This window comes from Sander vitreus, chromosome 24 (assembly GCF_031162955.1).
Source record: "Sander vitreus isolate 19-12246 chromosome 24, sanVit1, whole genome shotgun sequence".
In the NCBI taxonomy this organism is placed as follows: Eukaryota; Metazoa; Chordata; class Actinopteri; order Perciformes; family Percidae; genus Sander; species Sander vitreus.
This window is the reverse complement of record NC_135878.1, coordinates 9274404-9301444: the sequence shown is the minus strand read 5'-3', so window position 1 is coordinate 9301444 and position 27041 is coordinate 9274404. Positions and strand designations below refer to the sequence as shown.

At 41.3% G+C, this 27041-nt stretch overlaps 1 protein-coding gene across 9 annotated transcripts; it reads left to right on the top strand.

Annotated features, from left to right (window-relative positions):
• stk11ip (serine/threonine kinase 11 interacting protein) lies at window positions 1-25792 on the top strand. Of its 9 annotated transcripts, none has more exons than XM_078243581.1 (26): window positions 1-171; window positions 433-500; window positions 1110-1312; window positions 1753-1827; window positions 2002-2097; window positions 2212-2319; window positions 2428-2499; window positions 2582-2711; window positions 3174-3277; window positions 3381-3470; window positions 3927-3968; window positions 4217-4384; window positions 4817-4898; window positions 5049-5543; window positions 5820-6049; window positions 6882-6992; window positions 7900-8137; window positions 10895-11043; window positions 11160-11412; window positions 14100-14209; window positions 15441-15538; window positions 16421-16599; window positions 22214-22298; window positions 23375-23457; window positions 24213-24439; window positions 24618-25792. In XM_078243581.1, exons 2-26 carry the CDS (start codon window positions 434-436, stop codon window positions 24756-24758), a joined length of 3636 nt encoding a protein of 1211 aa, XP_078099707.1. In that variant the 5' UTR covers window positions 1-171; window position 433; the 3' UTR covers window positions 24759-25792. The 9 variants fall into 9 exon arrangements, with proteins under 9 accessions (XP_078099707.1, XP_078099703.1, XP_078099701.1 ...); XM_078243577.1 differs by having other exon boundaries at window positions 16418-16599; XM_078243575.1 differs by having other exon boundaries at window positions 5034-5543; window positions 16418-16599.
• The last annotated feature ends 1249 nt before the right edge of the window (window positions 25793-27041 follow it).

Genomic DNA, 27041 nt, shown 5'->3' with positions numbered 1-27041 from the left:
TTGTCATGTGATGAAAATATGTCAACATCACCGTGCACTGTATTATGAAACCAGCGAATTACTACTGAAACATCGTTTTTATTCACGTATAAACATGAGCAAATTGTAGTACTGCTCTCTCGAAGTAAAATTTTTATGTTAGCTATCCATTTTTTGGCTGTCACTGCACAGGTATGTCGTTTTTTAGCTAGGCTACCAGGAAATTGCTTATAACGTTAGCTAGTTTACATTAGCTGAGCTATTAACTGTGTTAAGTGCAGAGTGTTTAATGCTAATGTTGCTATAAATGCATGGACAGTTACACGAATTACAATAGCACGTTAAAACTGTATGTACTGTATAACGGTTATGTATTAGCTGCTTAAGAGGGACAATGTACTTAATTTCTGTTGATATTCGTGCTAACATCATGCCTCGTTTGAAACGTTTCAGGATGGCTGCACCTCACAGTGGCCAGTCCTCCCTTGTACACAGCTTGGCCACACTCCTCCGAAATGATGGTATGTTAAAATGAAATACACTATTATACCCCAATAGCCAAATTGGGTATGGATTTGAGAGACAAAACAACAGCATGGTGCTCTGTGTCAGTGGGTGTATTCACTCAGACAGGCACTTTTTCTATATTAAATATGTCGCCGTGTCCTGCTTGGATCGTGCTCAGAGATATCTGATCAGATATGGTCAGGATTTATATGTTTAGTTGGTAGGTGGGTCAAATTAATTCAGAGTGGGTTTGATGTTAATGTCTCCTTCATTTAGTTCAAAACAAAGTGACACTATTATTATTATTATAACAGTCTGAGCGCACTTGTTTGCCAACTTGAACTGAAATGTTGTCATCAAAATTGGACAGGGAAAATATTCCAAAGGTATTTTTGCACAGTGGCTGTAGGCTTTTCTGTCAACTCAAATGTTTGCTTGTCTCGTAATATTTTGAAAGCTTATTCTGAGGCACGCGTACATTGTTTATTTATCTTGTAGTTCATGTGAACATTTGAATTCCACCACACTGTGAACAGTGATCTTGCAATTTAACACAAACACTTGTTATAATTTGCTGTGGATTGAAATTGGATCCCTTAGATCTTGTCTCTCCCAACCTCTAGGCGACTTGGTGCTGGACGGCAGCAGCACTCTGACCTTGCCGGCGGCCAGCTTGCAGCAGCTCATCAGGCTGTTTGAACAGTACTTGTTGTCCAGGAGCCAGCAGCATGGGTTCCTTGCGCTGCCCTCCCACCCTGCCGACACTGCTTCCCTGCTACAGCTGCAGTTCCTGTTTGACGTCCTGCAGAAAACCATCTCCCTTAAAGTGAGCTGGGGCCCCTGAAATTGGTCTCCACGAGACCTATTTTCTATCAGTCAGTTCTATGGGGAAAAGCCCCTTACCCAAGTTTCCCAAGTGGACGTTTGTACATTTAAGCTGAAACCGTTTTTGTGTGATTTAGGAGGCCTTCCTCTGGGGCCAGGACCCCCAAAATGTGGTCAAGGGTTCTCACGTGGAAAAAGTCTTTATGTATATGAAAAGGCCTCATCAAAAGATTATATTTCCTTTTACCGTTAACTGTGTGACTGACAGCATTTGCAACCAAACATGGCTTAATCAAGACATTTATTTATTTTATAAACTTTCATGGGAGTCATCTTAAGTGTGTTTTTTTTTTTTTTTTTGGACAGGAGTGATTCTTATGTTATACCTGCTGCTGGATTTCTTATTTATGACATGTTGTGTCTCTTGATTCTTAAACGCAGCTCATCAACCCATCAGGGGTGAGACTTCAGTCTGTGGTGAAAATCTTCCCATTCAAGTCTTTGAAGTGTTTGGAGGTAGAGTATGAACCATGACTTCATTCATTCCTTTCATTTCTTTCCTCACCCCAGTTTCTTTTAATTTCATTCCCTGCTTCTTCCTCATCTTTTTATCATCCCCATCTCTCAAACCATTCCCTCTGTCTGTCATGACAACATTATATGTTTCTTTTTGTCTCACTTCCTCACCAGCTGAAGAGAATCCCTCCACACTGTCTCGAGGGACTTAGAGGAATTTACTCCCAGTTAGAGGTCTTTACATGTTCAAAGAGCCTCAGCTCCCTGGAGGTACTCTCACTTTGCAGCACATTTGTCAGCAAGTGTCACTGAGTGCATTTGTGGCATGTCTGCCTAGTCAAAGCTAAAGTGATATATGTGTGTATCTTCTGTTTTTGTTTTTAGGAGCTGCTTTCCCTGTGTGGAGGTGACCTGAGCTCTGCACTGCCTTGGCTGGAACTGCACACGCTCAACTTTAGCTACAACTCCATTGTTTGCCTTGACCAGTCACTAGTGAGAAAAATACGCACAGATGCATCATCACTGACTTATTTGCTGGTTGTTCGCTTCACCGGACTTTAACCTTCTCTTCTCTTCTCTTCTCTTCTCTTTCTTTCATAGAGTTTACTGAATGTCCTGAAGTTCTTAGATTTAAGCCATAACAAGATTCAGGAGTGTGCTGCATTTCTGAAGGTTTGTTTGATTATGATTGAACTTAATCTAAAACTTGTTCTGCTTCTGGCGATCTCTTATTTCCACATTGTCTTTTTTTCAGCCCTTGAGTGAACTGGAACACTTAAACCTGGGCTACAACTCCCTGCAGAGGGCGCCAACGCTGGGCCTGAGTGCCAGGGCCAAACTCCTCACACTTATCCTCAGGAACAATGAACTGGAGACTATTAACGGTAAAGTCAACTGATATATAGTCACAGAGTTTCTCATCTTGTTCTTTAAACACAGACAATCAGTCCCTGGTCAGATCAGACAGAGTAGGTAGGCAATACAATCACACAGCTCAGAGAGGAGTGAGCCAATGAAACCTAAAAAAACTGTAGAAAAAAAAAACAGGAAGCTGATCACTGTGCAGTGATCCCCCCCCACCTCCAGCTGTTTTGGTAGCTCTTCTGTTTATCTTGGACATTGTTTATCATCACTCAGTGAAGCATTAGATCACCTTACACCTGCCTGTTTAATATGCCTGTTTGGATGAGAAAAGGGAATAGCATGATAATCAAATAATATATTTGAGCTGCATGTTGTTGTTTTTTATGTTGATGAATTTGTGTGCGTATGTTGTTTAGACTGTATGTTCTTGACATCATGTCAAAAAGAGTTTTCCTGCATTGCTGTGCTGTCTGATTAAGTAGGTGTGGAGCAGTTGTCTTCACTCCAGGAATTAGACCTGGCCTATAACCTCCTGTTGGAGCACTCCCAGCTGGCTCCTCTCTCCCTGCTGCACTGTCTCAACACAGTAAGAAAACACATGCGGAAGTATATCATTTGTGGACACATTTAACAACATATGTGCTACACATATACCGTATGTGAGACCAAAATGTAATCTCTCCTTTTAGCTTAACCTGGAGGGCAACCCGCTGTACTTCCAGAAGACCCACCGCACCTGCACCGTCCGACATCTCTCCCCAAAGGCTGCGAACCTCAGAGTGAGTAATGACTCTAGCTAGACATGTGTTCCATTTTTTTTCAAACTTGCAGAATGCTGAAGCACCCAAAGCACCAAAAAGTGTCTTGGATATCAAGGCAGCAGCACACTTTATAGTACAAGACCACAGCTGAAAACAGAAGCAGATCACATTTTTGTCCTGATCTAAAAAAAATAGAAATGGAAAAAAAAAAAAAACATAAGTTGTTGGGGAGCAGTTCAATTTCTAAAGTGCGCCGTGATCTGATAACCAACTGTTCCAGTTATAGCAGCTGTTGGCTCATCTTTTGTATCAACAAAGACATTATACTGTATGTCTTGATTTATCTGAAAGCACAGCCTTCTCTAAACATACAGAACAGCTCCAAAACAGCTTCCTGTCGACCACTGTGAACTCAAAGGTGTTTCTGCATGATTCTTTCTTTTTACCACATCATTTTCTTTTGTTTTTTTCCAGCTCAAACTTGATGGTACCCCGCTGTCCTCATCTGAGTTATCAGTAAGTTTCTCAATCTGTAATCATTTTAGTGTGTTGTTTTCTCTCTGCAGTAATGCCTGGGTAAATAAATGTTGTGAGTAAATGAGTAAATGATGTGCAGTTGCATTATAGTAAGGTATAACATACACTAACATATACATGCACAGTATGTTGCAGAAAGATATTGCAGTGATAATACATATATGTATCATATCTTCTCTGTTGTTTTCTGAATAAGTAGTTGAATATTAGACCGCTCTCTTCTGCAGGTTCTTCCAAAACCAGGCAGGCTGATCGTCCAGGTACAGACTGCACCTCCAGTTGCCATGCCACCAGAACTGAGTAACCAAGACGTATCTAGTGGTGCTGGGGAGCTTAGTGACAGCCAGTCAGTTGGAGAAGTGGCAGTCTCATACAATCGGAAGAAGAAATCCAGGGTAAGAAAGGTGCTTAAAGTGTTTTAAACTGGTTACGTAGTTTTTCTCTGTGATGCGAAATATGTCCTAAACGATAACTAAATCTTTTCCGTGAGTCACTTCAATTTTAAAAGGATTTGAACTCACAAATTGGTATTCTTTACTGATCTGTCTAAATGGTGTGCCACATTTGCCAGTTCACCTCCTGGGCACTGCCGAAAGTGCTCTCGAGCAAGGCACCGAACCCCCAACTGCTCGGGGCGCCTGTCCAGTGGGCAGCTCCCTCACTCTGACATCTCTCCATTAGTGCATGTATAGGTACTGAGCACGTGTGTGTAATTCAGGCCTGTGTGTAATAACAACAGAGTGAAAAACATTGTAATTTCGCCTTGCGGGATTAATAAAGTATACATTATTATTATTTATTTATTTTAAAACCATTTTGTGTTGCAGAGTAAGGTGAAAGTGCGGCGGGCCAGTATATCTGAGCCCAGCGATACAGACTACGAGCCCAGACTGCTTTCCTCCTCACAGAGTGAGTCTCCCCCCGTCTCCCCGGCTTTTATCCAAGTTTTTCCACTTGTAGTTTTAACTACACTGCGTGTAATGTTGCTGGCTGAGATCAAAGCTTATTCAGCTGCTAAATATCTAAACCATACATGTTAAGTAGTTTTTCCTCCACCAGGCATCGTCCTCCCCCACCAGCAGGAGATTGAGCGCATGTCCAGCTTCAGAGACCAGCTGGGCGAGGATTGGCTGAGATACCAACATCATCTAGATGAAGCTTCCCCCTCTACCATCACCGTCGCTGTCAACGCCAACCCGTCGCCTCCTCACCGCCAACCCCTCCCCCTCCCCAACGGCCTTAACGCCACCACATGTCCATCCACCAGCCCTGGGCAGCAGGTGGCTCCATCGTCCCTGGATGTCCCAGAGGTCCTCCCCCCATCGTCGCTCTCGTCCGAGCCAGGATTGGAGACATCCGTGGATGCCGACCTGGAAATGGAGTCTACCCTACGGTGGCCCGGTCAGAGCTCACGGTCCACCTTGGAGGACAGCGCGGTGGATGGCGTGGTGGCAAGCTTACCAGGGGCGAGTCCAGAGTCCCATGGTTCAGCTAGAGGGGAGAGCGGAGGCACCAAGGAGGAGGAAGAAGAAGAAGAGGAGGAGGATCTGGGAGGTAGGGTATCAGTAGCATCAAAATATTCAGTTTTTCCCCCACCTCGGAATGCTGTATGGACTAGCCAGACCCTCCTCCGCAGCGCTGTGGAGGAAGGTCTGGCAATGCGAGACTACTCACATATCAACCTACTTACATACATTATTATTATTATTATTATTATTATTATTATTATATTAGAATATACCTTGCAACCCTTCTAAATCAGCACAACAAGGTTTTTAAGCTTCTCCTTCTCCTGATCTCCTTTCTCCTCTCTTCTTTTTTTTATGTTAGTGGACTTGTGTCACCCCCTACTTGTGGGTGTCTTATCTGACAAAGAGGAAGAAGATGGCGAAGGCCAGGGGGAGAGGAGGAGGAGGAGGAGGAGAAGGAAAGAGGTGTTCCTGCGCATCAAACACGGCCTGGTGCTGGAGGTGGACATGCAGAGCGGTCAGGAGAGATGCCGCCTGGAGCTACGCAGCCTGGCTCGGGTGGAGAGCACAGAGGCTGCCTGGACCCGAGGGGTGAGAGGAGAACGGGAGGGATAATGAAAGAGGTGGAACAATGGGAAATGACTTGTTGGTGTTCTGGGATTTAAGAGATGTCTTTTTAATCTCTCACTATTTGAATGAAGGAAACTACAATGAGTTCCCTCCTCAGTATATTGCTTAGGTTGTATAATAAACTTTGCTAAATAAACTTTGTATATTGTGATATACAAAATCAGCCTATTATCACCTTAACAATATATCAAGGGTTAAAGGACTTATGTCTCAGCAGGATTTGGAAAAACTTGTCCATGCTTTTATCTTCAGTAGACTCGACTACTGTAAGCTGCAGCTGATTCAGAACTAACTACGACCATGAAAGTGGATCACATCACTCCAGTCCTGAAGTCTTTACGCTGGCTTCCTGTGTCTCAAAGAATTTATTTCAAAATACTTTTGCTGGTTCATAAATCACTAAACGGTTTAGCGCCGAAATACATTTCTGATCTGCTACTACACTATGAACCACCCAGACCTCTCAGGTCGTCTGGGACAGGTCTGCTTGCTGTCCCCAGAGTCAAAACTAAACAGGGGGAAGCAGCGTTCAGTTTTTATGCCCCACATATCTGGAACAAACTCCCAGAAAACTGCAGCTCTGCCGCAACTCTCAGTTCTTTTAAATCCAGGCTGAAGATCTATCTTTTTGATGCTGCCTTTCTTTAAATAATTGTTCATTTATAAGTCCTCTGGGAGGCCTGAGTTGGACTCGTTAACTTGTTCTTATACTGCACTGTACATTTTCTATAGATTATAGATTTTAACCAAGTTTCAAAAAGTTGTCAATTTGAGTTTTCTTTCTTCCTCTCAGGAGACAGAAGAGATGCTTCCAGCTGTGGAGCTTCAGTTCGAATACATCAGCTGGGAGAAAAGGAGGAGACGCTACGTCATGCTTGATGATGAGCCACAGCAGGCATTGCAGGTTAATAACACAAACTGAAATTCATATATATATATATGAATTTCAGTTTTTTTTTTTCAATTTCAGAGACACTAAACCCAGAGATGTTAATCTACACACCCACATGCACGATGTGCACCACATACATACAAGGTACACACTGTACAGTGAAGCAATGCACATGCTCGTAAATAAGAACAACACCCACCCACTGACTTCTGGGACCAGCCTGGTCATGCTCACAGGCTGCCCTCCACTTAAACCCTGTTACCTTTTGTTTTCGTTTGTGACGTCAGCATCCAGCGGCACACTCTGTACCATGTTTACTACTTTGTTTATGAGTTTTGTCCTCTCGCATTGTGCCACATCAAATCTGTGCCAAGAGTTATTTTAACACAAAAGGCCGATACCAATCCAAGTACTTCAGATTTGTGGTGAGCGGTCAGGGACTTTTTGGAATGTGTTTTCTAAACAAACACATAGCTGAAGTGAAAAGTGTAAAACCCCAACATACACCTTCAGCTTTACCATGGCTGCTTGTGGCAGAACGGAAACACACAAGGTGTCCTACAGTACCAGATAAATTCCTCAAATTATCCTTGAGCTCTAGTTTAGCATCTTCAAGAAGCTCCATGTAGCTCCTACAGTTTCTCCTCAACGTTTTGAACATCCAAATAGCTTACGGTGCATTTTGTACTTGCCATACAGATTCTTTTTTTCATGACCAAAATGTCAGCAAGCTGGCCTATCTTTTTGGCTGTTGGCAGCCAAAAAGTCTACTTTGGCCAACTTTTCTCGACTGACAAACACGTTCTCTGCGCTGACATTTGTCGACTGGTCGCTCGGTTCCGTTGGTAATAAATTGACTGTTTTCTATTGCTCAGGGTGTCAACAAACTGTTGTAAAAACATGACTTTTTGCTTACTAGGCTCTGACTGACGTGCTGACAAGTGTGGCGGAGGAAAACCAGCAACAGGACTCTGTGCTCCGCCCCAGCTGCGTTCGCCTGCAGTGCCTTCGCTGCAGGTCCGAGTTCACGCTTAAGGGAGAAGGGAGTGAGGAGGAGGTCAGGGGGAGAGCGAGGAGGAGAGGGGCTGCCATGCTACCAGAGGGTGTGGAAGAACAGGATCAGGAGGCGTTTACAGAGTTTGATGATGACGGCAAAGGTGAGAGCACTTTTACAGTAGCCTTGAAGCAAATATTGCTCTATGTTTTCCTTTTTTAAATGCTTGCGTTGTTGTTGCCAAAACAGTGTCTTAGTTCGTTTCAATTTGGTTGAAGTTGCCTGCAGTTTCCTTTCTTTGATCTTTAATATTGCTTGTTTTGTTGACCTATTAATCAGCACAAAAACTGTAAATGTTCTGATATGATGTTTCGATGAAGATGTTTAAGGCACCCACCGAATCCGTGGTGTTGTAGTTTTTTTTTTTTTTTTTTTTAGTTTTTTTTACTAGTCCAAATATATTTCTCTGTATTAAGACTACAAATGAGACCAACATGCTACTTCTATTGCAGCTAATCAGCTTTCGTGTTATTGGTACGAGTCTCTTTCAGATTCACCACAGACATAAAACGGATTTCATTCTACAGCTATTGGGAAGTACAAGTTTAGCGATACTTTGCTTGAAAACATTTAATTTAGGCCTTGGTTAAAGCCAGTTGCTAACAATGTATTTGAAGCCTACTGCTTCTAATGCAAGAAAGCAATTCAAGTGGGAAAGTTGAGTGTACGGGCACTGGAGTCTCACGCAAAAAGTGAGAAACTATATATATAACTGCTGTGAAGGGTCTCCAGCAAACGACAGCCATCAGCCAGTTCTGCCAAGTATTGGGCAGCTCCAACCCCGGCCCCAGCACTACCTCCACAATACACACTACACACTACACACACTGCAGCTCCGCGGCTCACGTAAGGGACCTCTGTGTCACTTTTGGATCAGAGCCAACACTAAGAGCACAGGTGCTCTTGGTCCTCCACATGGTGACTAGACACCAGTCCTAAAGTCTATATCCTCAACGTTCCACTTCCGGGATTTCTCCGTTGTTGACGGATATTCCGCCGGATTTCACTCATTTAGGCCGGATAGCCGATGCCTTGGGCTTCCTTTGTGTTGGCATTTTAAACTCTCATTTTAAATTCTAAACGGGCGATTTCTGAGGACTATGGTTAACTGCTCCTCAGATCTCTGCAGGGTAAATCCAGACAGCTAGCTAGACTATCTGTCCAATCTGATTTTTTTGATGCACGACTAAAACAACTTTTGAACGTACACACGTTCCACCAAAACAAGTTCCTTCCCGAGGCTATTTTGCAGCGGCGCCGTTGCTTCGTCCGGCGCTTCGCAACCCCCAAGACGATTGTGATTGGTTTGAAGAAATGCCAATAAACCAGAGCACGTTTTTCTCCCATCCCGGAATGCTGTGTGGACTCGCCAGACCCTCCTCCGCAGCGCTGTGGTGGAAGGTCTTGGCAAAGCGAGACTACCAGTTCTATAATGCGAATGAGGAAATCGGGTAACTGTTCCAGACGATGTTTCCAGACTCTGATATCTGATATCTTTTTGTTTTTTTATGTCGTGATATAGGTCTTACATTTCATTCATAATGGTCTTGAAAAGTCTTAAATTTGACTGTTTAAACAAATTCCTGAAGCAACTTGATGTTTGGCTTTTGTTCATACATGAATCTGTCATCCTTAGATGTCAAATAATCCCACACACACATGCCTTTTTCTGATTCATCCCTCACACTGAGTCACGCACAGTCTCGGTTGAGTCATGCTCAGCCTCACAGACCATCCGAAAAAATAAAGCACTAACGTGATTTCCTTCCACTAAAATCAGTGCTTTTCACACTTCAATGTCAGCCGGGTATGTTGCTAAAAATTGGAGATAAGACAGAAAAGACACAAAAGAAGGTCACACGTTATACCTGGAACGTTCATGCAAAAAAAAAAAAAAGTTTTATCATCAATTGACGTCAAATCACTTCACGACTACTCCTCAGTTATCAGGCTCCTATTGGTAGTCTGCACAGGGCTGCATATTTTCCCAAAACAAACTTTTGGCTTCAGATGGCCGCGAGTGAAGAATCCTAGGAGTTATCTCCTCTCTTTCATTGTCAATTGGGCCACTCTGCTGAGTTAGCAGCAGATAGATAATACCCTTTGCTGCAGCAGACCCCTCCCAGTGCTTCAACCAAACCTAGCATTAAGACCTGCTCCGGCATGCACAGACTGCACACAGGCTTTGTTGGACAGATGTTTTGGGGATTTCTTGGATCCATGCTCTTTTTGTTAGCATTAGTGTTGGTGTTTCAGGCAATAAAAAACTTTTTTTCATTTGCACGTGTCGGAACTAAGGCATTTGTTTGCCTGTGGGTAACAGAAATACATGCAGATACAAAGAAAAGCGTGTCTCCTTCATATGCAACTTGTTTGGAATGAAGGCGTGCACGTTTTCTGTCTCTTTTCTTGCATCATAAGTAATTTGGTTGTCAGAATCATTAACTGTCATGTTCCTGAGTAGCGATAGACACAGACGATATAGTTTTAAAATGCAACCCTTGTGTTTTTCATGTAGTTTCACACAGTATAGTAATAACATTTACATTACGTGTCACTTGTTGGCTACTTGGAGCAACTATGTGTTAAGTGTCTTGCTCAGGGACACATTGGTTGATGTATCGCAGTGTGAATTCAACCCAGATCTCCCACACCAAAAGTATGTGTCATATCCACTGCGCCATCACCACATTTCTTTTTTTATTTTTTTATTTCAATGATAATATAAGCTGTCTGCATTCATACCACGGATGGAAAAAAAAAAATCAACCTTAAACTAGGAGTCATCAATAGACTACACTGTTTCAGGTTTAGTCGTCACAATAACCTTTGCTTTCTTTTTTCTTTTTTTTCTTTTTAGGAAACAGTAACATTTGTCCAGAATGTGGTAGTGATCATGTGGTCCAGCTGGCTGGCCAATCAACTCCCTACAGCAGTACGCCCATCCGGCGCTCACCAAGGCCGGAGAGTGGGGACGATCATCTTGATATAAACCAGAGTGCAAATAAGGTCTTTCAGAACAGTAGAACACTTTCTCCTACGTCTGTTTTCTCTTTTGCTGTAATTTAATTCCAAAAATGTTCAACCAGAAACTCATTTCAATGTTTTCATCTTTATCACAACAGGATGATTACACAGATGGCAGTATTAGCAGTAGTCCTATCCTCGGTGCTGCCACCACTACAGAAGACCCCGCCTTCGTCACTGCCCAGGGAAGCTCCTTCTTCATCGGGGATGTTCAGGGTGATACGTCCAGTCTCTCCTACAAATCAGAGTGCCAAAGTAAAGAGGATCTGGCTGGGAGCTACCATTACATTGCTACCGGTGCCACACCACCTGAAGTCAAAGCCCAACCTGAGGGAAGATCCACCCACAGCGGTGGGTTTTTTTCATGTTTTTTTACAAGTTTTCTTAAAAAGCGGTACCCTGGAAATCCAGAGTTCTCGGGAGAGCACAATTTGAATTTGCTCAGCGAGTCACTCTGGCATTAACTATGCCCTTGTAGCCGAGCTGCACCAATCACATCGGTGTATCCGATGTAGACGGGCCAGAGGCGAGCTAAACAGATGACGACAGTTTAATCTACCAGTTAGCTCCGCTGGTAGCTAAGCGTATGGGGCTCTGGATACGTCACCCCGTGTATTGTTGTGATTGGTCGTAGTGTTATCCAATTGCGTGCAGTGAGATTTTCAAACGCGTGCTTGGTGCCGCCCCTCGAGTTGGGCCGTTTCCATCACTCAATGCCAGCCCCTTAATCTTTCGGATTTGGGTCTGGATTACCAGGCTAAAAAAGAGGCAGTATAAAGTGTTAAACGGTCTTACATTTAATTTACAAAATTCTTAAACATTAACATACTTTTGGTTAATCCATTCGTCCATTTCCTGCCTCTTATCTGGGTCCAGGCCACATTCATTTGATTAATTATATTATTGGCAGTACAGACAAAATGTTATATAATTGTTAATAATTCTCGGCTATATCGTCCCTACAGGTTTTCCATCCATCATACTTTAATATTTTGACTAGTAAGATTATGAATCAGGTAATAAATTGCATTCAATGTGTCTTAAAAAAATCTTACATTTAACTTGGTGAACCGTGCAGAAACCCAGTTTTTTTTAGGGCTGCAACTCACGGTTAATTTTTTTCAACTAAGCGTTGCGTACAGTGGCTCAGGACTGGTGTAGTCTCAGGGTCCAAATTGTCCCATACTGCGGGCATACAGTGATAACTGCTGTGCTGCTCTTCAATTTTAACTCACAAAATGAAAACTGAAATCAAAAGCATTGCAACAAGAGTGCAATTAGGGCTTAAAATCAACATTTAAAAAAATTAAAAAAACAAAACATTAAAAGTATTGCAGTTGAAGTTATAACTTACTCAGGCCAATTAAACTATTTTAGTGCATAATATGTGAAGAGGCCTTAATACAAAACAGGGCAATACTTGTGCAGTGCTGAAATGATAAAGAGAAGAAAAGTTGTTTTCGCTAGGAAGAAATGGTACTTCAAAATAAAAGCACTACTCTGGAAATGTGTTACATTTCGAAGTAATGTTTTTATGACAAAGCTGAACCACTTAAAGGCCAGCCAGGGTGGAACCACTGGTTTGATGTATGAAAATGTCAAAACAATGGCGGAAAAATCACCTAAAACAGTCTCAGAGTGACATCTTCAAGATCACATTTTTAAAGCTGGGACAAACTGAAACAGTTTATGGATTTGACTTTTTTTTTTTACATCCAAAATAACATTGTGACGTTGGCAGGACTACGTATTGGAGGAAAGCCCAAACAGCAGTAAAATATAAATACTATTTTATTACTTGATTTGGATTCTGCAGTTCATATGGTCATTGTAAAAACACATCAACTGTGGCATGCGGTATAAACTGTTTACGTCAGCTTCATTGCCTTTTCCTAAAGATATATTGAAATCTTAATTGAAAGTGAACGGCGATGGGAACTTTTGTATCCCGCGGATATTGTGCGGTGCAGAAATCCTTCGAGGCGCTCTGTATCTCTGTGACAGCATCCGATTACCTCCACATCTGTCTGCCATTTTTAGATGAACCACATGGTAACTGTGCAACAAGACAGATTGGAATCATTACTGGATGTGATGGGAGAGGAATCAAAGCCTGAGAGAGAGAGAGGGCTGCGTCGTAATGATAGCTTTCTGTGTCTTCTTTGTTGTAATACTGTAGTTGCGGTGCCAATAGCATGTTATCTGTCATTCTGAAACCACAGTACTGGAGACATTGTACTCATCCTAAAACACTGACTGACACTGAATATAGTAACTTTTTCTGGTGACACAGTGCACCCATTGTTGTGGAGCCAGAGGCCATAATATTCTTTCTTTCTTTCTGAAGTGCTTTGTTTGTGTGTGTGTGTTTGTGTGTGTGTTTGTGTGTGTGTGTGTGTGTGTGTGTGTGATTTTGTGAAACATGACCCATGAAACGATATTCATGAGACTCCTTTTTTTGTTCCTGCACCTTCTTCATTATTTAAAAAAAGGCTTCTTTGTACGTACGTGTATACATGTACGTACAAAGAAGCCTTTTTAATCTGATCTCTGTTTGCACTCTCTCTTCAAATGAAAGCCGTTGGGTTTGTTTTGGCCTCTGCAGGTCAGTGCCCTGTCATTTTTGATTCGCTGTAACCATTCATCAATGTTCAAATAACCTCCATTGCTGTTCATTGGTGAATGTTTTGCTCTTATAAACCTTTTCTGCGTGAGGTATGTTGGCTATTGCTACAGTCGGCGGTTTTATAAAAGCCAAGAAATATGTAAGCTGCCAGGAAACTGTGGCTTAACTATTAGTGCAAGATATCATTTGGGGGAATAAATAAAGTAGGCAAAAAGGTGAATTCATTTTGAGTGAGTTTATTATTTTTTTTATTTTTTTAAACTGTACTCCAGCCCTAATTCAGAAAGTTTTGTTTCATTTAGTGCTGAAAAATGCAAGCATTAATAGGGATGGAACTGCTGACTGCTCTCAAACACCATCTTTGTGTTAGACCAACAGTTTTAAGGCTGACCAACTGTTGATGTCTCTGTAGATGATTTGGACCTACTGTCTGAGGACTACGAGGCGGTGGACCATCGGCTGCAGCTTTTCCTCGATGTGGACATCTTCGAGGAGGAGGAAGAGCTTCACTCTTTCCTCAAAGTATGTAAGCCCTGAAAACCTTTTTTTTTTTTTATTCTAATCTACAGTTTTTATAGGGATTAAACAAACAAGATGTTGCTGTTGCCTTCAGACAGAGCCAGGGTAGCTCCCCCTGTTTCCACTCTTTATGCTAAGCTAACCAGCTTGTTGGCTGTAGCCTTATATTTAACGGACTGATATGAAAGTGGCTTAGAAAATTATTAACACTCAAAGCTCCTGTCTGTTTGTGCGTGTGTTGTTGGATCAGGTTTGATTGACAGTGCTGGCAACATGAGCCATAACCCCAATAACTGTCATCACATTTTGTTTAACTCCATGGCTCACAATAAGAAGCAGATTGAGAAAATATTTTTTTTTAGGGCCTTTAATCTTTAATAGAGCTAATATTAAGGCTAGAATGTATTGTTGCCAGACTGCTGTGTTAGCAGAATTGTGCTAGTGATGGTGGTCTGTGACTGATTGCTCAAATGTAGCAGTATAATGTTTTTATGTTGCCGTTATTGTTTCTTTTGTGATCGCGGTTTTTAAAAAGTCCTCTAACATATCTGATGATGGCTAAAAAGATTCCAGCTAAATGGGTGGCGACAGCTTTAAGACCTGCAGCACTAAAGCTGCAGTTTTAATCTCAGTCGGCCAAGATGAACGCAGTCAGTAAATCTCCCACAATCATCTTTTTCTTTGTGGCTTTTTTTTTAAGAGTTTTGTGCTCCCCCTGCTGTCCCTCAGCGTTCTCTGAGACCTCTTTAATATGTATTGCATCCTGGGAGCTCTTGAAATTGCTATTGCTTTTCTCTGTCAGACACCTGGACATGGAGCAAAGAGCGGAACAGGACCAAGCAAACCACAGCTGGATACAGGAGGTCTCGCTCCATTCATCTTAGTTATGTTTATTTATCCAGTGACAGGGGCTGCTCGCTGTTTCACTTGTGCGTTTTTTACTTCTTGTGTGTTGTTTGAGAGGACATAAAGCAAGACCTTGGTCTAGCGGTTTCATTTTAAACCCCTGCAGAGCTTGTGAAAAACTAAAAACTGCTGAGAATATGGTTAATAGTTCAGTATTGAATTTGTAGCCCTGTGGTGCTCATTATTATGCTGTAAAAGACAGTATTCCCAGGTGAGCGCAGCACTTGTAAAATCTGTTTTGCTATTTTTTAGAGAAAATGTCCACTACAGAGACAATGACAATGTTGCTGCTTTATGTCATGTATTCCCTTTTTCTGTGTGCCTTCAGATGTCAGCTGTCAAATTTGGGGAGCCAGGGCAGGTTCCCTCTCTGTTGGTGGTGTCAAACCAGCGGATCTATTTCTTGGAAATGACATCAGAAACCCAGTGAGTAGAGCAATAACAGCATACAGACAGTACTTCTTCAGTATGAAAAACTTAATTGCAAGAGTGCACACACTTATTTCAAGTTACACTGCATAGTTATTTGCATTCTTGCAGTATTATATATTGTACGCAGTATTATATGTTTGTTTTTTTGCATTAATTGTGGGTGTATTATATATGTATGCATGACAAAGAAATGAATGTTTAAAGATAGCTTGACAGTCTAAAGCTAAGTCAGTGAGATATTGATACAACACATTCCAAGTCATCAAAAGAGTAATCACATCCTGCTGGTGTGGACAGCGAGGGTGCCACTCTGCAGTTAACAATTATGACTTTTAATGCTGGTGTGTAAGTTCCACACCCTCTCCTTTTAGGATGTGGAATATATTGCATAACCTGCCCAGGTTTTTGGGTCACATCTTGAGAACACATTAACCTTGCAGTGTCTGCTGACTGTGGAGTCTTTTCTCCTTTAGTATTGTTTCTCTCCTCCGTCGCCCACACGAAAAGCTTTTCTTCTCTCATCCAACTAGAAATCTGTCCCTTTAGACATGACGAGCCCATGCTGTGATGGCTGTGGCAAAATCACTGCAGTCTCACCATGATTTCTGACCACAGGAACTGACTTCACTTGTTCTTGGCACTGTGCAAGAAGTCAAACTGTTATTTTGACCTCATATCTTAATTCTTGAAAAATGAGGTATTACATAAGTCATTGCCTTGATTGTACTGAGTAAACTTTGGCTTAAACAAACCCATTTCAAAGTGTTGTTCTGGCAGTCACACCTCCAAGTGTCAGAGATCAAGTAAACTATTTAATGCAGCTCACTGTGACAGCACATTTGCTGCCCTTTCTGAAACATTTTTTCCTCCCAGCAGAGGCCAGCTCTCTGATTGGCTGCAGAAGAGGGCCAGCCACCCAATCATGGAGCTCAGCTACCTGGAGGTGGGACTGGGCTCTCAGAGCATCCACATGGAGTTTGGAGATGGGGAAGTGGCATACACCCTCCTCGTGAGGGACAGTTTACGCTGCAAACGCTTCTTTGGCCTCTTGACAGGTAAAAGGAAACACTGCCAATTGCAAAATGGTTTATGTTTAATGTATGGAAAAAAACATATAAAAGAAATTTAAATTGTTTGACTATAGTCAGAGAGAGAAACTCACTGACCCTGCTTTTACTCTAATTACTGGTTACACTGGTTTCAGCAATCTCGTCAGGGTGCTCTGAGGGAAGATGCAGCGAAATAAACCGTGCACTTATTTAGATTAAAAATAAATTGTAGAGTACTATTGAATCCCTGAGGCAGGTATTGGAACAGCATGTTCCACTCACAAGCATTGTGCCACAGAAACCCGACCTACTCCCCTCACAAACTAATATTATACCATATGTGTGCTACGTGACGCAAATCTCTGCCCCCCCCCCAACTCGGTATTGGGTTCACTCAGACTGAGTACATCCTGCCCAGACCAACGTGTCTGCAAGGTAGAACCAGCGGCTGAGAGGAAAACCTTTTATTAGACGGGGGCTCCTGCTCGGGCCTGGAATGTCTGGAAAAATATGGAAAATGAATTTGACAATCTCCAGCCCCTTAAACCTGTGCAGAAAACAGGAAAACATCTTGGCACTTGTGGAAAAGCATTGCTGCTCAGTACACATAATTCTACATTTTGGGGGAATTTGACACAGACAATGTGACGTATGACGGTATTTTCCCCTAATTACTGTTTTATATTACCAATTTCAGGGTACAAGATACTGAACACAGGCAACAACAACAACAACAAAAAAATCTATTTCAGCTAACAGACATGCTGATTAGAAGAGCAGTCCCACTTTTTCCACAACGTTCTGCCTCCAGCTGCTGTCTGATGGGGTTTTGTCCAGCTTTTGCTCATACACAATCAAGCAAGAATAGTTTTGGAAGTATATAAAAGTGTTGTTTCATACATAATGTTCTAGCATCTCGTACAGTTTTTAAAGTTTGAATTTATTTAATTTTTTCTTGAGTTAACTCGGCAGTAAATACAAACAACAGACAACTGTCATGACAGACAATAGCTTTTTGAATACATGTATGCCGCCCCTTCCTTTACCCAGAGGCAGTGGTGGAAGATCCGCTACTGACGTTAAAGTAGTAATACCACAGTCTAAAATGTTAATTACTAAAAGTACAGAAGTATTATCAGCAAAATGTAATGAAGTATCAAATGCACTCATGCAGAATGTCTCCTTTCACAGTTATAATAATATATTATTCTGTTTTTATCACTAACAAATACATGTAAAAGCATTTTAATGTTGTAGTTTGTCAGTGTGGAGCCAATTTGAATACTTTGTATGCAGTACTATAGTACTGCATCATCTCATATAAACGTATACACTTTGTTATGTAAAAAGTAGTCTTGCATTGCCAGACCTTCCTCCACAGCGCTGTGGAGGAGGGTCTGGCTAGTCCACACATCCATCCCGGGATGGGAGAGAAACGTGCTCTGGTTTATTGACATTTCTTTAAACCAATCACAATCGTCTTGGGCGGCGCTAAGCTCTGCACGGCGCAACATCGCCGCTGCAAAATAGCCTCAGGAAGGAACTTGTTTTTGGTGGAACGTGTGTACGTTCAAAGTTTGTTTCAGTCGTGCAACAGAAAACTCCGATTGGACAGATAGTCTAGCTAGCTGTCTGGATTTACCCTGCAGAGATCTGAGGAGCAGTTAACCATAGTCCTCAGAAATCCACCGGAGGTTAGAACGCCAACACAAAGAAAGCGGAAGGTAACGGACATCCGCCCTAAATGAGGGACATCAAGACGGAATTTCCGGCGGCAACAGAGCAATCCCAGAAGTGGAACGTCTTGGTTATAGACTATGTAAAAAGTGATTAGTAGCTACAAGTGTCAAATAAATGTAGTGGAGTAAAAAGTGCAATTCCCCGCTAAAATGTAGTGGAGTAGAAAGATAAAGTAGCATAGAATGGAAATACAAAGTACATGTATGTCAAAATTGTACTTCAGTACAGTACTTGAGTAAATGTACTTAGTTACATTTCACCACTGCCCATAGGAATGTTATATAAAGAGAAATGTAAATTGATGACGAAAATGCAATTTTGAAGCCCCACTCAGAAACATGTGGGTATTCATTAACTTATGCCCCGAAGTCACATTTGATCCTCTGACTGACCAGCGTTTAGTGACATTTTAGATGCATTTCCTCCTACACAAAATGTTCTTTTTTTTTTTATCTCTCTCACACTTTCTCTTGCCTCCCCTGTCCTCTGAGAGCTTTTTCTTTCGGTATTAATTCATAAACAGCTCATTTAGTGCATTGTATTCTTTGTGGCAGATGATTCCAGATTGCTTTCGGCGAGACCACAGAGTTTGTCCAAGACAGAGCAGACAAGTTGAAAAACACGAATGATGGTTTGCTTCCAGATGCATCCTAAAAAGAAGTTTGTTTAAATGCCAACCACCTCCACATAAAGCATAGGATGTTTATGTTTGCTTTGGTCCTTGAAGACAACGATCAGTACGTTCTTATGATGGCAAACTCTCTTTTCCTAATGCCAGATTATCCCCAAAACAGCTGTTGTAATATTCTGTTCAAAGACGTAGGGAAAAGCTTCACCATAACAAACCCTGACTATTGTCCAAGCTGGCTCCTGTCATGTGGACAAAGATGAAAACCACAACTGGAATGACTGAGGACTCACTGGCTGGAAGAAAGAAAGAGAGAGAGAGAGAGGATGTGGTTATAACTGGGACAGTTTTCTGGAGCTCAGAAACTAACCGAGTCTGACAAAACTTCATTGAAACATGAGAGATAACACGAGACCTCTGGAATCTGCAGCCATATTGACCTTCTATTTTTGTTGGCCAGTTGTTTTATTGTCAGTTTTCATTGTTGTCACTCAAACTGTGCTATGGGAGATTTGGTAAGGGTGATGGATGCATACACCAAACATGTTTATGGTTTTCAGTAGTAGCAAGAGAGAGAACATGGTTTTGGGTCAAATGCACCTTTGCTTTTGAAACTAGGAAATCTAATCTTTACCCCTTTACCCCAGCTGTCTGACATATCAAACAGTGGTATTTGATTTCATGTGAAAATCATCAGGGGCATTGTTGTTGGCGCCGCAGGCAGCCAAGGAGTCTGGGACTGAAACAAGAGGAAGCCGGAATACTGACATACACCAGAGCACCAATCAAAGGCCGTCCGCTGCAAACTGGGCTCGGCCCGTCACATTTGTTTACTTGTGATTGCGATCTTGGATGGCACCTCGTTAAAACTGTCCACAGTAACAGGTTATTTAAGCTTTGTTTGCAAAGTTAGTCTGACACTCAACTGGTTTTCATCAACACATAAGAAATGAAGGAACCAATAATGTAGAAGACTTTGACTCGAGTCCAATGCACATTTGTTTGTGAAAGTGATTGAGCCATCTGCTATTTTTACTGCTTTTTACTGACCATTTAACTTTGCATGACGAAATGAATTTGATTCGAACCGACAGACTTGTGTTTTGCAGAGTATTTAAAAGCATCCAAGACATGACAGAGAACAGGGCAAGAATGTTACATTTTCATCCAACAGCAACACTGTTTGATTAACTCCAGTGTCCACAACATTTGAACAATTGAACACTTGTGGCTGGTTAAGTATTCACCGCAGTGAAAATATTGTATTTGGCTTCTGGCAAGTGTTAATTTCTTACATCTCTATGTAGGGCATCCTTGAACGAATATAAACACAAATACAAATGTGGTCAAGGTTCCACTTAGTACGGTGTTAATGAGTTGTAAGCATTTACATTGATTACCCATCTCATTTTATGTTTCCCTCCATTCACCAATTAGTGCATGCACATGTAGACAATGTGGACATAGTAACAAATAGGCAACAGATGTTATTGATTGACATAACATAAAAAAAGGACACCGATAAGTAACAGGGGACAGCATTGTGAAAATTAAAGGATTTGAAAAAAGTAATAACTCAATTGAAATCAAAAAGGGCGACGAGAGAATTCAGAAGCAGAGAAGAAATGAAAATAAATAAACTGAGGGCGTGATCTGTTTGGGTTTATCATAATTTCCTCTCATACTTGTATATGACTGGTTATTGAAACCCCAGTACTTTTTGAGCGCTGACAGAAATGTAGACCGGAGTTTTGAAAACAATCAAGTGGCGAAAGTTGGCATTGAATGCATGTTCCGATTCCTAGTCTTGTTCACTTATTATTTGATCAGATAGTTCCTGTTTAAATCAATTTTAGACAGTATTTTAGTCAGGGAAAGTCATAGGTAACACACACTTCTGGGAGTATGTGTGTGATGTTGTGAAACGTGACCCATGAAACGATATTCATGGGACTCCTTTTTTTTTCGTTCCTTGCACCTTCTTCATTATAAGAATATTGATAAGGCAGGGTTTGTTTTGCCCTCATTTTACATCCCTCCACTGTGAACCCCTCTTTCTCCCCCACTCCTCCTCAATGTCCCTTTAAATCCTTTCGAAGTCCGTCTATTCAAACTTGACTGTGAAGCCACACTGCACATACCCTCTCTCTCCTGTATTGTTGTCACACTCGATGACACACTACAATCCGTGAATGCGAGCGTGACCCAGGCCATTGTGCTCCCAACATTTTTTCTCACCAACTGATTCTATGGAGCCGAAATCTTACACCTGCAACAAGAGTCCTGTTGGCTTTTTTCTTATCGTAGTTACAATAGCAGAAGAAGAAGTCTCCGATTGAGTTTGGCTTTTGTGTTTAGCATGAATGCTTGGGTGTGACATTTTTAAAGCTATTGTATTTTTTCTGTGTACTTTACAAGTTAGAGGAAGTGTAATTCTACATTCAGTTCTACATTTGCCACATGTATGAATGTTTATCCTGCACAAATCTGTAACCGTTTTATCTAATCGTCAACTATGGCTATCAAACCTATTCTAAGAAGTACTTGCATCCTCTATTTCCTTCCAAACGTCTGATAAAAGGGAGCGCAGAGATGCTTCCACTTAGTGTGAGATGTGTTTGACATCTCATGTTTGAACAGTTACTCACAGCTATGCACCTTCCCAGCTGTTTCCACTAGCTCCAAGCTGTAACACAGCTTTGGTTGGCTGATGAGTTTTCACGGGTTGAATCCTCTTACTTCCTTGTTTTCTTCTCTTTTTTTTTTTTTCTTTATTGTATTTTTTAGTCTTTGGTATTGGTATTTTCATACTGCCGCTAATGATCATTATGGGTTTATCTGTTGATTATTTTTTATGACTAATACAAATGTAAATAGAGAAAAATAACCATACCATACTTTTCCAAAAACCCAAGTTTACATCTTCAAATTGCTCATTTTGTTCAACCAAAAGTCCAAAAACCCAAAGATATGCAATTTATAGTTTTGTAAAGCTGAGAAAGTCAACAAATCCTCTCATTTGAGAAGCTAGACACATCAAATGTTTACTTCAAAAGTTAAATGAAGTAAATATCCAAATTGTTGGTGATGAATTACAACTCATCGTGTCAAAAGGCCACTGGACTTGGCTTTAGTTTCTTACAGACATAATTATCCGTCTAGTTATTTCTTCAGTTAACTGAAGAAGGATGACTTCACAGACAACTATATATAATTAAAAAATCTATAATATTTTTGTTGTTATTCCCTCAGGAATTGTGCGCGAGATGGCTCACAAGTCAGAGAGCAAGCTGCAGTCCATCTCTACCACAAGACTCAACCCTCTGCACCATCTCTGGTACGCTCCGCTCCAACTCCAGAGAAACTGGCAGACATCTTTGATTTCATTTGTTTATATGCTGAAAGATGTGGTCTGCATAGTGTTGTGCACATGTCTGTGTTGTTGGGAGGTTTAAGTTAAAGGCAGTTCTAACACTGCACATTGTTGGCACATCTTTAGTTGATTACAATAGGCTTTTTTTTTTTTTTTTTTTTTGTAAAACTGCACCACTAAATTAGCTGGTAAACCACATCTTAATTTGTAACATGTGTTACGCTACAAATCCTGAATAATGTGGTGTAGTTTGTTATCACCTCCAGGACTTTTTCGACACCTCTTTCTGTATGTTTTTCTCTCCGAAACAGAAGACAGTAGCCTTCTCTAGGCTCTGTGGTTATCTTATTAAACATGTTATTTCAGAGGGGAAAAAAACGAAAGGGGAAAAAAAGTTTGAAATGGGGGAAAAAACGAAAGGAAAAAAAGTTTGAAATGGGGGGAAAAAACACATGCTGTGAATAATCAAACATTTTAAGTATACAGACATAGTGTATGCCTTTGTAGCAGTTTGGACAGTCTGGCAAACATGCTTCATCCTACCAGCAGAAGTCAAATAAATAGCAAATTTCCTTTTAGCTTGGATTAGGAAATGCAAAATGGAGCTTTTTTTTGTGACATATGCCAATCATGAAGAGTAGTATATCCAGGTACCACCGCTCAACTCAAATCTCGATTAGTTATTTGTCCTCAAGCAAACCGCTCAATTATCACAAAAACAGACACATCAAAGCAGCCCCTCCATGTGTTACGAGTCAGCTAACCACAGTCTCAGAACACACTCGCAGGGTTTTCACAATCCAAGCTCTGTCAGCTATTATTATGTCAATTATCCCCTTTGCTTCACAGTTACTGTGAAATTCACCCACGTGATGCTGAAGTGCTTCCATCTGAGACAGCATGGCAGCACCTGTCAGCTATAAGCCACCACACTCTGTTTTCTTTCTGAAAACAGCGTCTGTGCTTTATATAAAGCAGCCAGGTTCGTGTATGATAGGAGATTGTTGTGCTAATATTATTGATTTCTTTTGGTCTTTTAGGCCTCTAGTGTGTGAAGACATCCAGGCAGATGTGGAGGATGGCCAGCTGCAGTTTTTTTACATTCTGGCTTTTGTTCGACAAGGTAACATTCCCGTTACTTCCGCATAAAAACATACACCGTAAACTTTATTATGCATCTCATTTTAGGTTTTTAGGATCTTTACATTCCTTGCCAAATATCTCTTTGATATCGGTAGAGGGTTCTGCTGCTTTCACCTGTGATCCTCCATCTTACTGAGTTTTTTTTTTTTTTTTTACATGTGTTACAAGAAAAATGAGATTTCAAGACACAACTGGTTTGTGTATAATGGCTTCTGAATGTGCAAAGATAATGCTATTTACTTCAGCTATCTTCCTGGCATCTTTTCTGGATTCATACTGGTTCAGCAGACGCATACAAAACCAAGGTAGCTGCAGGCTGCACACACAGCTGTGCACGCCCGTGGAATGTCAAGTGCTTTAATTTTTAACATGCCTAGATCTGCCTTTCCCGTCTGCTTGCTCTGTTGAAGACGGAGCTTTCTGATATGAAAGATAATACCAAAACCTCATCTTTGTAGCAGAAAGGTACTTTGTAATGCTTTTTAAGTCAGTGATTCATGACCGTTACCTATAGTACTAAATCATAGGCGAAAATCAACGTTTGAAAACTGTTTTATTTTTTTATCAAAACTACTGCATGTAATGCAAGAGGGCAAAGTTCACTAATCATGTGGCTCCAAACAGTAAGAGGCATTACAAACGTTAAACAACTAGTGAAAGTCAACTCGCCAAAAGGTTTTCCTTAATGAAAAAAAATATTGTGAAACATCTCATATTTTCATATTTTTATTTCAGAGGATATTTGGACACCGCTGACAGTCCTGGCTACCCGGGAAACCCTGTACCTGCTCAAAGAGGATCACCAGTGGAGGAAAAGCTCAAAGAGCCCGACAGTGACTGAAAACAAAGAGCCGAGCAGCGGGAGCGTTACCATTTTAGAAACGCTGCCAATGAGCTGCGTGAGCTCGGTCCACCTGTGGCCTTCAGACCAGTGCAGGATGGATATTAAGCTTTACGATGAGGTTAGTAACTTAGTAGGCAAGGGTGCTTTCTGGGGACTTCTTCAGGATCAGGAAAAGATGCACAGTATTTCTACAGCCTGTACTGTCAGCAGCAGTTTTGTGTGTGTGTGTGTTTTGTCGAGTTGAATTTTTCTCTTTTAACTTCCATAGTTTCTCTTGCTGTGTTTTGCTCGTGCAGACGGTGAAACAGGAGAAGACGTGGTGTGTGCGCTCAGAGAGCACTGAGCTCCTCCAGGGTCTGCTGGCCTGGGTCAGAGCACAGTGGGAGGCCATGTTCGGAGTAAAACTGTACACAAGCCTGCAAGACAAAGCAACATAATAGGGAGAGGACATGGAGGAAAAAAAAAAAAAAGAAAAAAAAAAAAAAATAGTTCCAGTCTGTGTGTGTTTTTGTTTTGTTTTGTGAGCATGTATTGTTGGTACTGGGAAATGTTTAGTGAGCGTGAGCGAGTTTGTCTTTATTTTCTCTCTACACAGTCTGCACTCAGTCTGGTCCCATTACGCTCGTAGCTTTCATCGTCTTTTTAAACTTGGAAATGATTGCACTCATTCATGTGGTACACAAGCCTGTAAAAGCACTGGTTGCATATTCTCCAGATACCATCCAGCATGTCTATCAGCTAAAATGGAGTGTGCATTGTTTCTTTCACACCTGCCATGTTTTCCTGTTGAAATGCACCTTATTGCATTTCGTAGTGTTCTGCGATCACTGTAGCATCAAGACGATACGGAGCAAAATTTGGGTTTTGGGAACTAAGAGGGCATTAGGTTGGGGTTGTTAGCTAAGCCAGCCCCCTTATTAAACTGGACAGAGTCATTCCTGGCTGTCTTAGGGTGCAGTGTGTTGTGACATCACATGCTCAACATGAGGCTGGAGGTTCTTCTGAAAGGCCAAGGCTCAATACCATGTCATGGAGGGTCACCTCACACCCCAATTAGGGTCTTATGATGTGTCTTTGCACTCTGTTATGTGAGCAGAAAAAGGATACCAGAAGTGCAACGGTGCAGAAAGTCTGTGACTGTTGCAAAGATGAAAAGTAGCATTTAATTATCAACTAAACCCTTCTGTTTATTTAGTTTATGTATCGGTTTAAAAAATGTAATACAGAACCTCTGCAGCCGTGTGCATAACTGTATGTATGGAGCCACTGCAATGTGAATCTGTACAACATCCATCATGCACAGACACGGTAAAGATCAAAATGGACTCAGCACCGTTAATTTAGATTAACCAGTACAACTTTATTTATTTGTTAAAGTTATTTTTCATTATGGGTTCATGCAAAAAAGTATTTTATTTTTATATAAATATGAAGAAAAACATGTATAATTGAATATAAAAGTTAATGTGTTCATTAGTGTGGTTTCTTTTTCAGACAACTGAATATATCTGCACATTTATTTTTACAGAGTGACAGAAACTTCTCTTTTGAACTTTACTGACTCAAGTAGAGCATGGCAAGTAAAAATGTGTCTCCAAAAAAAAGGTTGTGCAATGCTGTAGTTTGCTTGTTGACAAAAATAAATGTAAATTTCAACAGGTTTAAAGGACCCATGGCATGAAAATGTCACTTTATGAGGTTTTTTATACCGATAGCGATAGGTGTGAACCGAGCCCTGGGTATCCTGCTCTGCCTTTGAGAAAATGAAAGCTCAGATGGGCCGATCTGGAATCTTCCTCCTTATGAGGTCATAAGGAGGAAGGTTACCTCCCCTTTCTCTGCTTTGCCCGCCCAGAGAATTTGGCTTTAATATCAACCCGCAGAAACTTGTGATTTATATATTGTTTTACTTCTCCCACAGCCACTTCTAATTTATTGGGTCAGCTTAATCACCACATTTTGTTCATGCTGCAGTTTAAAGCGGCACCAGTGAAGGAATGCTCAAAAAATGCAGAAGTCTGCCTGCAGAAGTCAGTGGATGAAACTTGAGGCCTTTTGCTTACACAGCATTCTTTTTGTCACTACAACAACACCAAACGCCCCCCTAAGCAAAGCTTCATTTTAGTCCATGCTCAGCTGTGTAAAGGTATGTTAACCAATTTCACAGTGTAAATATTTCTTTAGCCACCGGTGCTGTACATGTGCTGTGCACATGCTTGTTGGAGACCTGGATCCCTTTCAATTGCGCCCACGTGGCGGACAAACCCCCGATCCCCAAACCAGTAAGTAGGAGCAGGTTTACATACAAATCTGATTCAGATAGTAAACAACAGAAAATATTGCAGTTTAATCTCTTTTTCCCTTTCCATTTCTTGTCCCTGCAAAAGTAGGAAAGAGTCAGGTGCAGAACAGCACCCTTGGAGCTGATATGATCAGCTGTCTTGCCTAAAGATGCTGCACTGTGCATGCTTGCTGCCTCAGAAGTTTGAACCCCTAAAATCTCTAGGAGAAAAAAGGGTTCGGGTTTCTGTTGACACATTACAGCTCTTTCACTGTGAACAAATCCAAAAGAACCGAAGGAATAACAGATGTACAGAGAAAATCGCCAAAGCTTTGCTTATATATTCAAGAACTCTTGCGTTAACAGCTGCAGCTTCCCTTGTTGGGATTTTAGGATTTAATTTAGCACATACAGTACGTAAATCAACAATACATACATT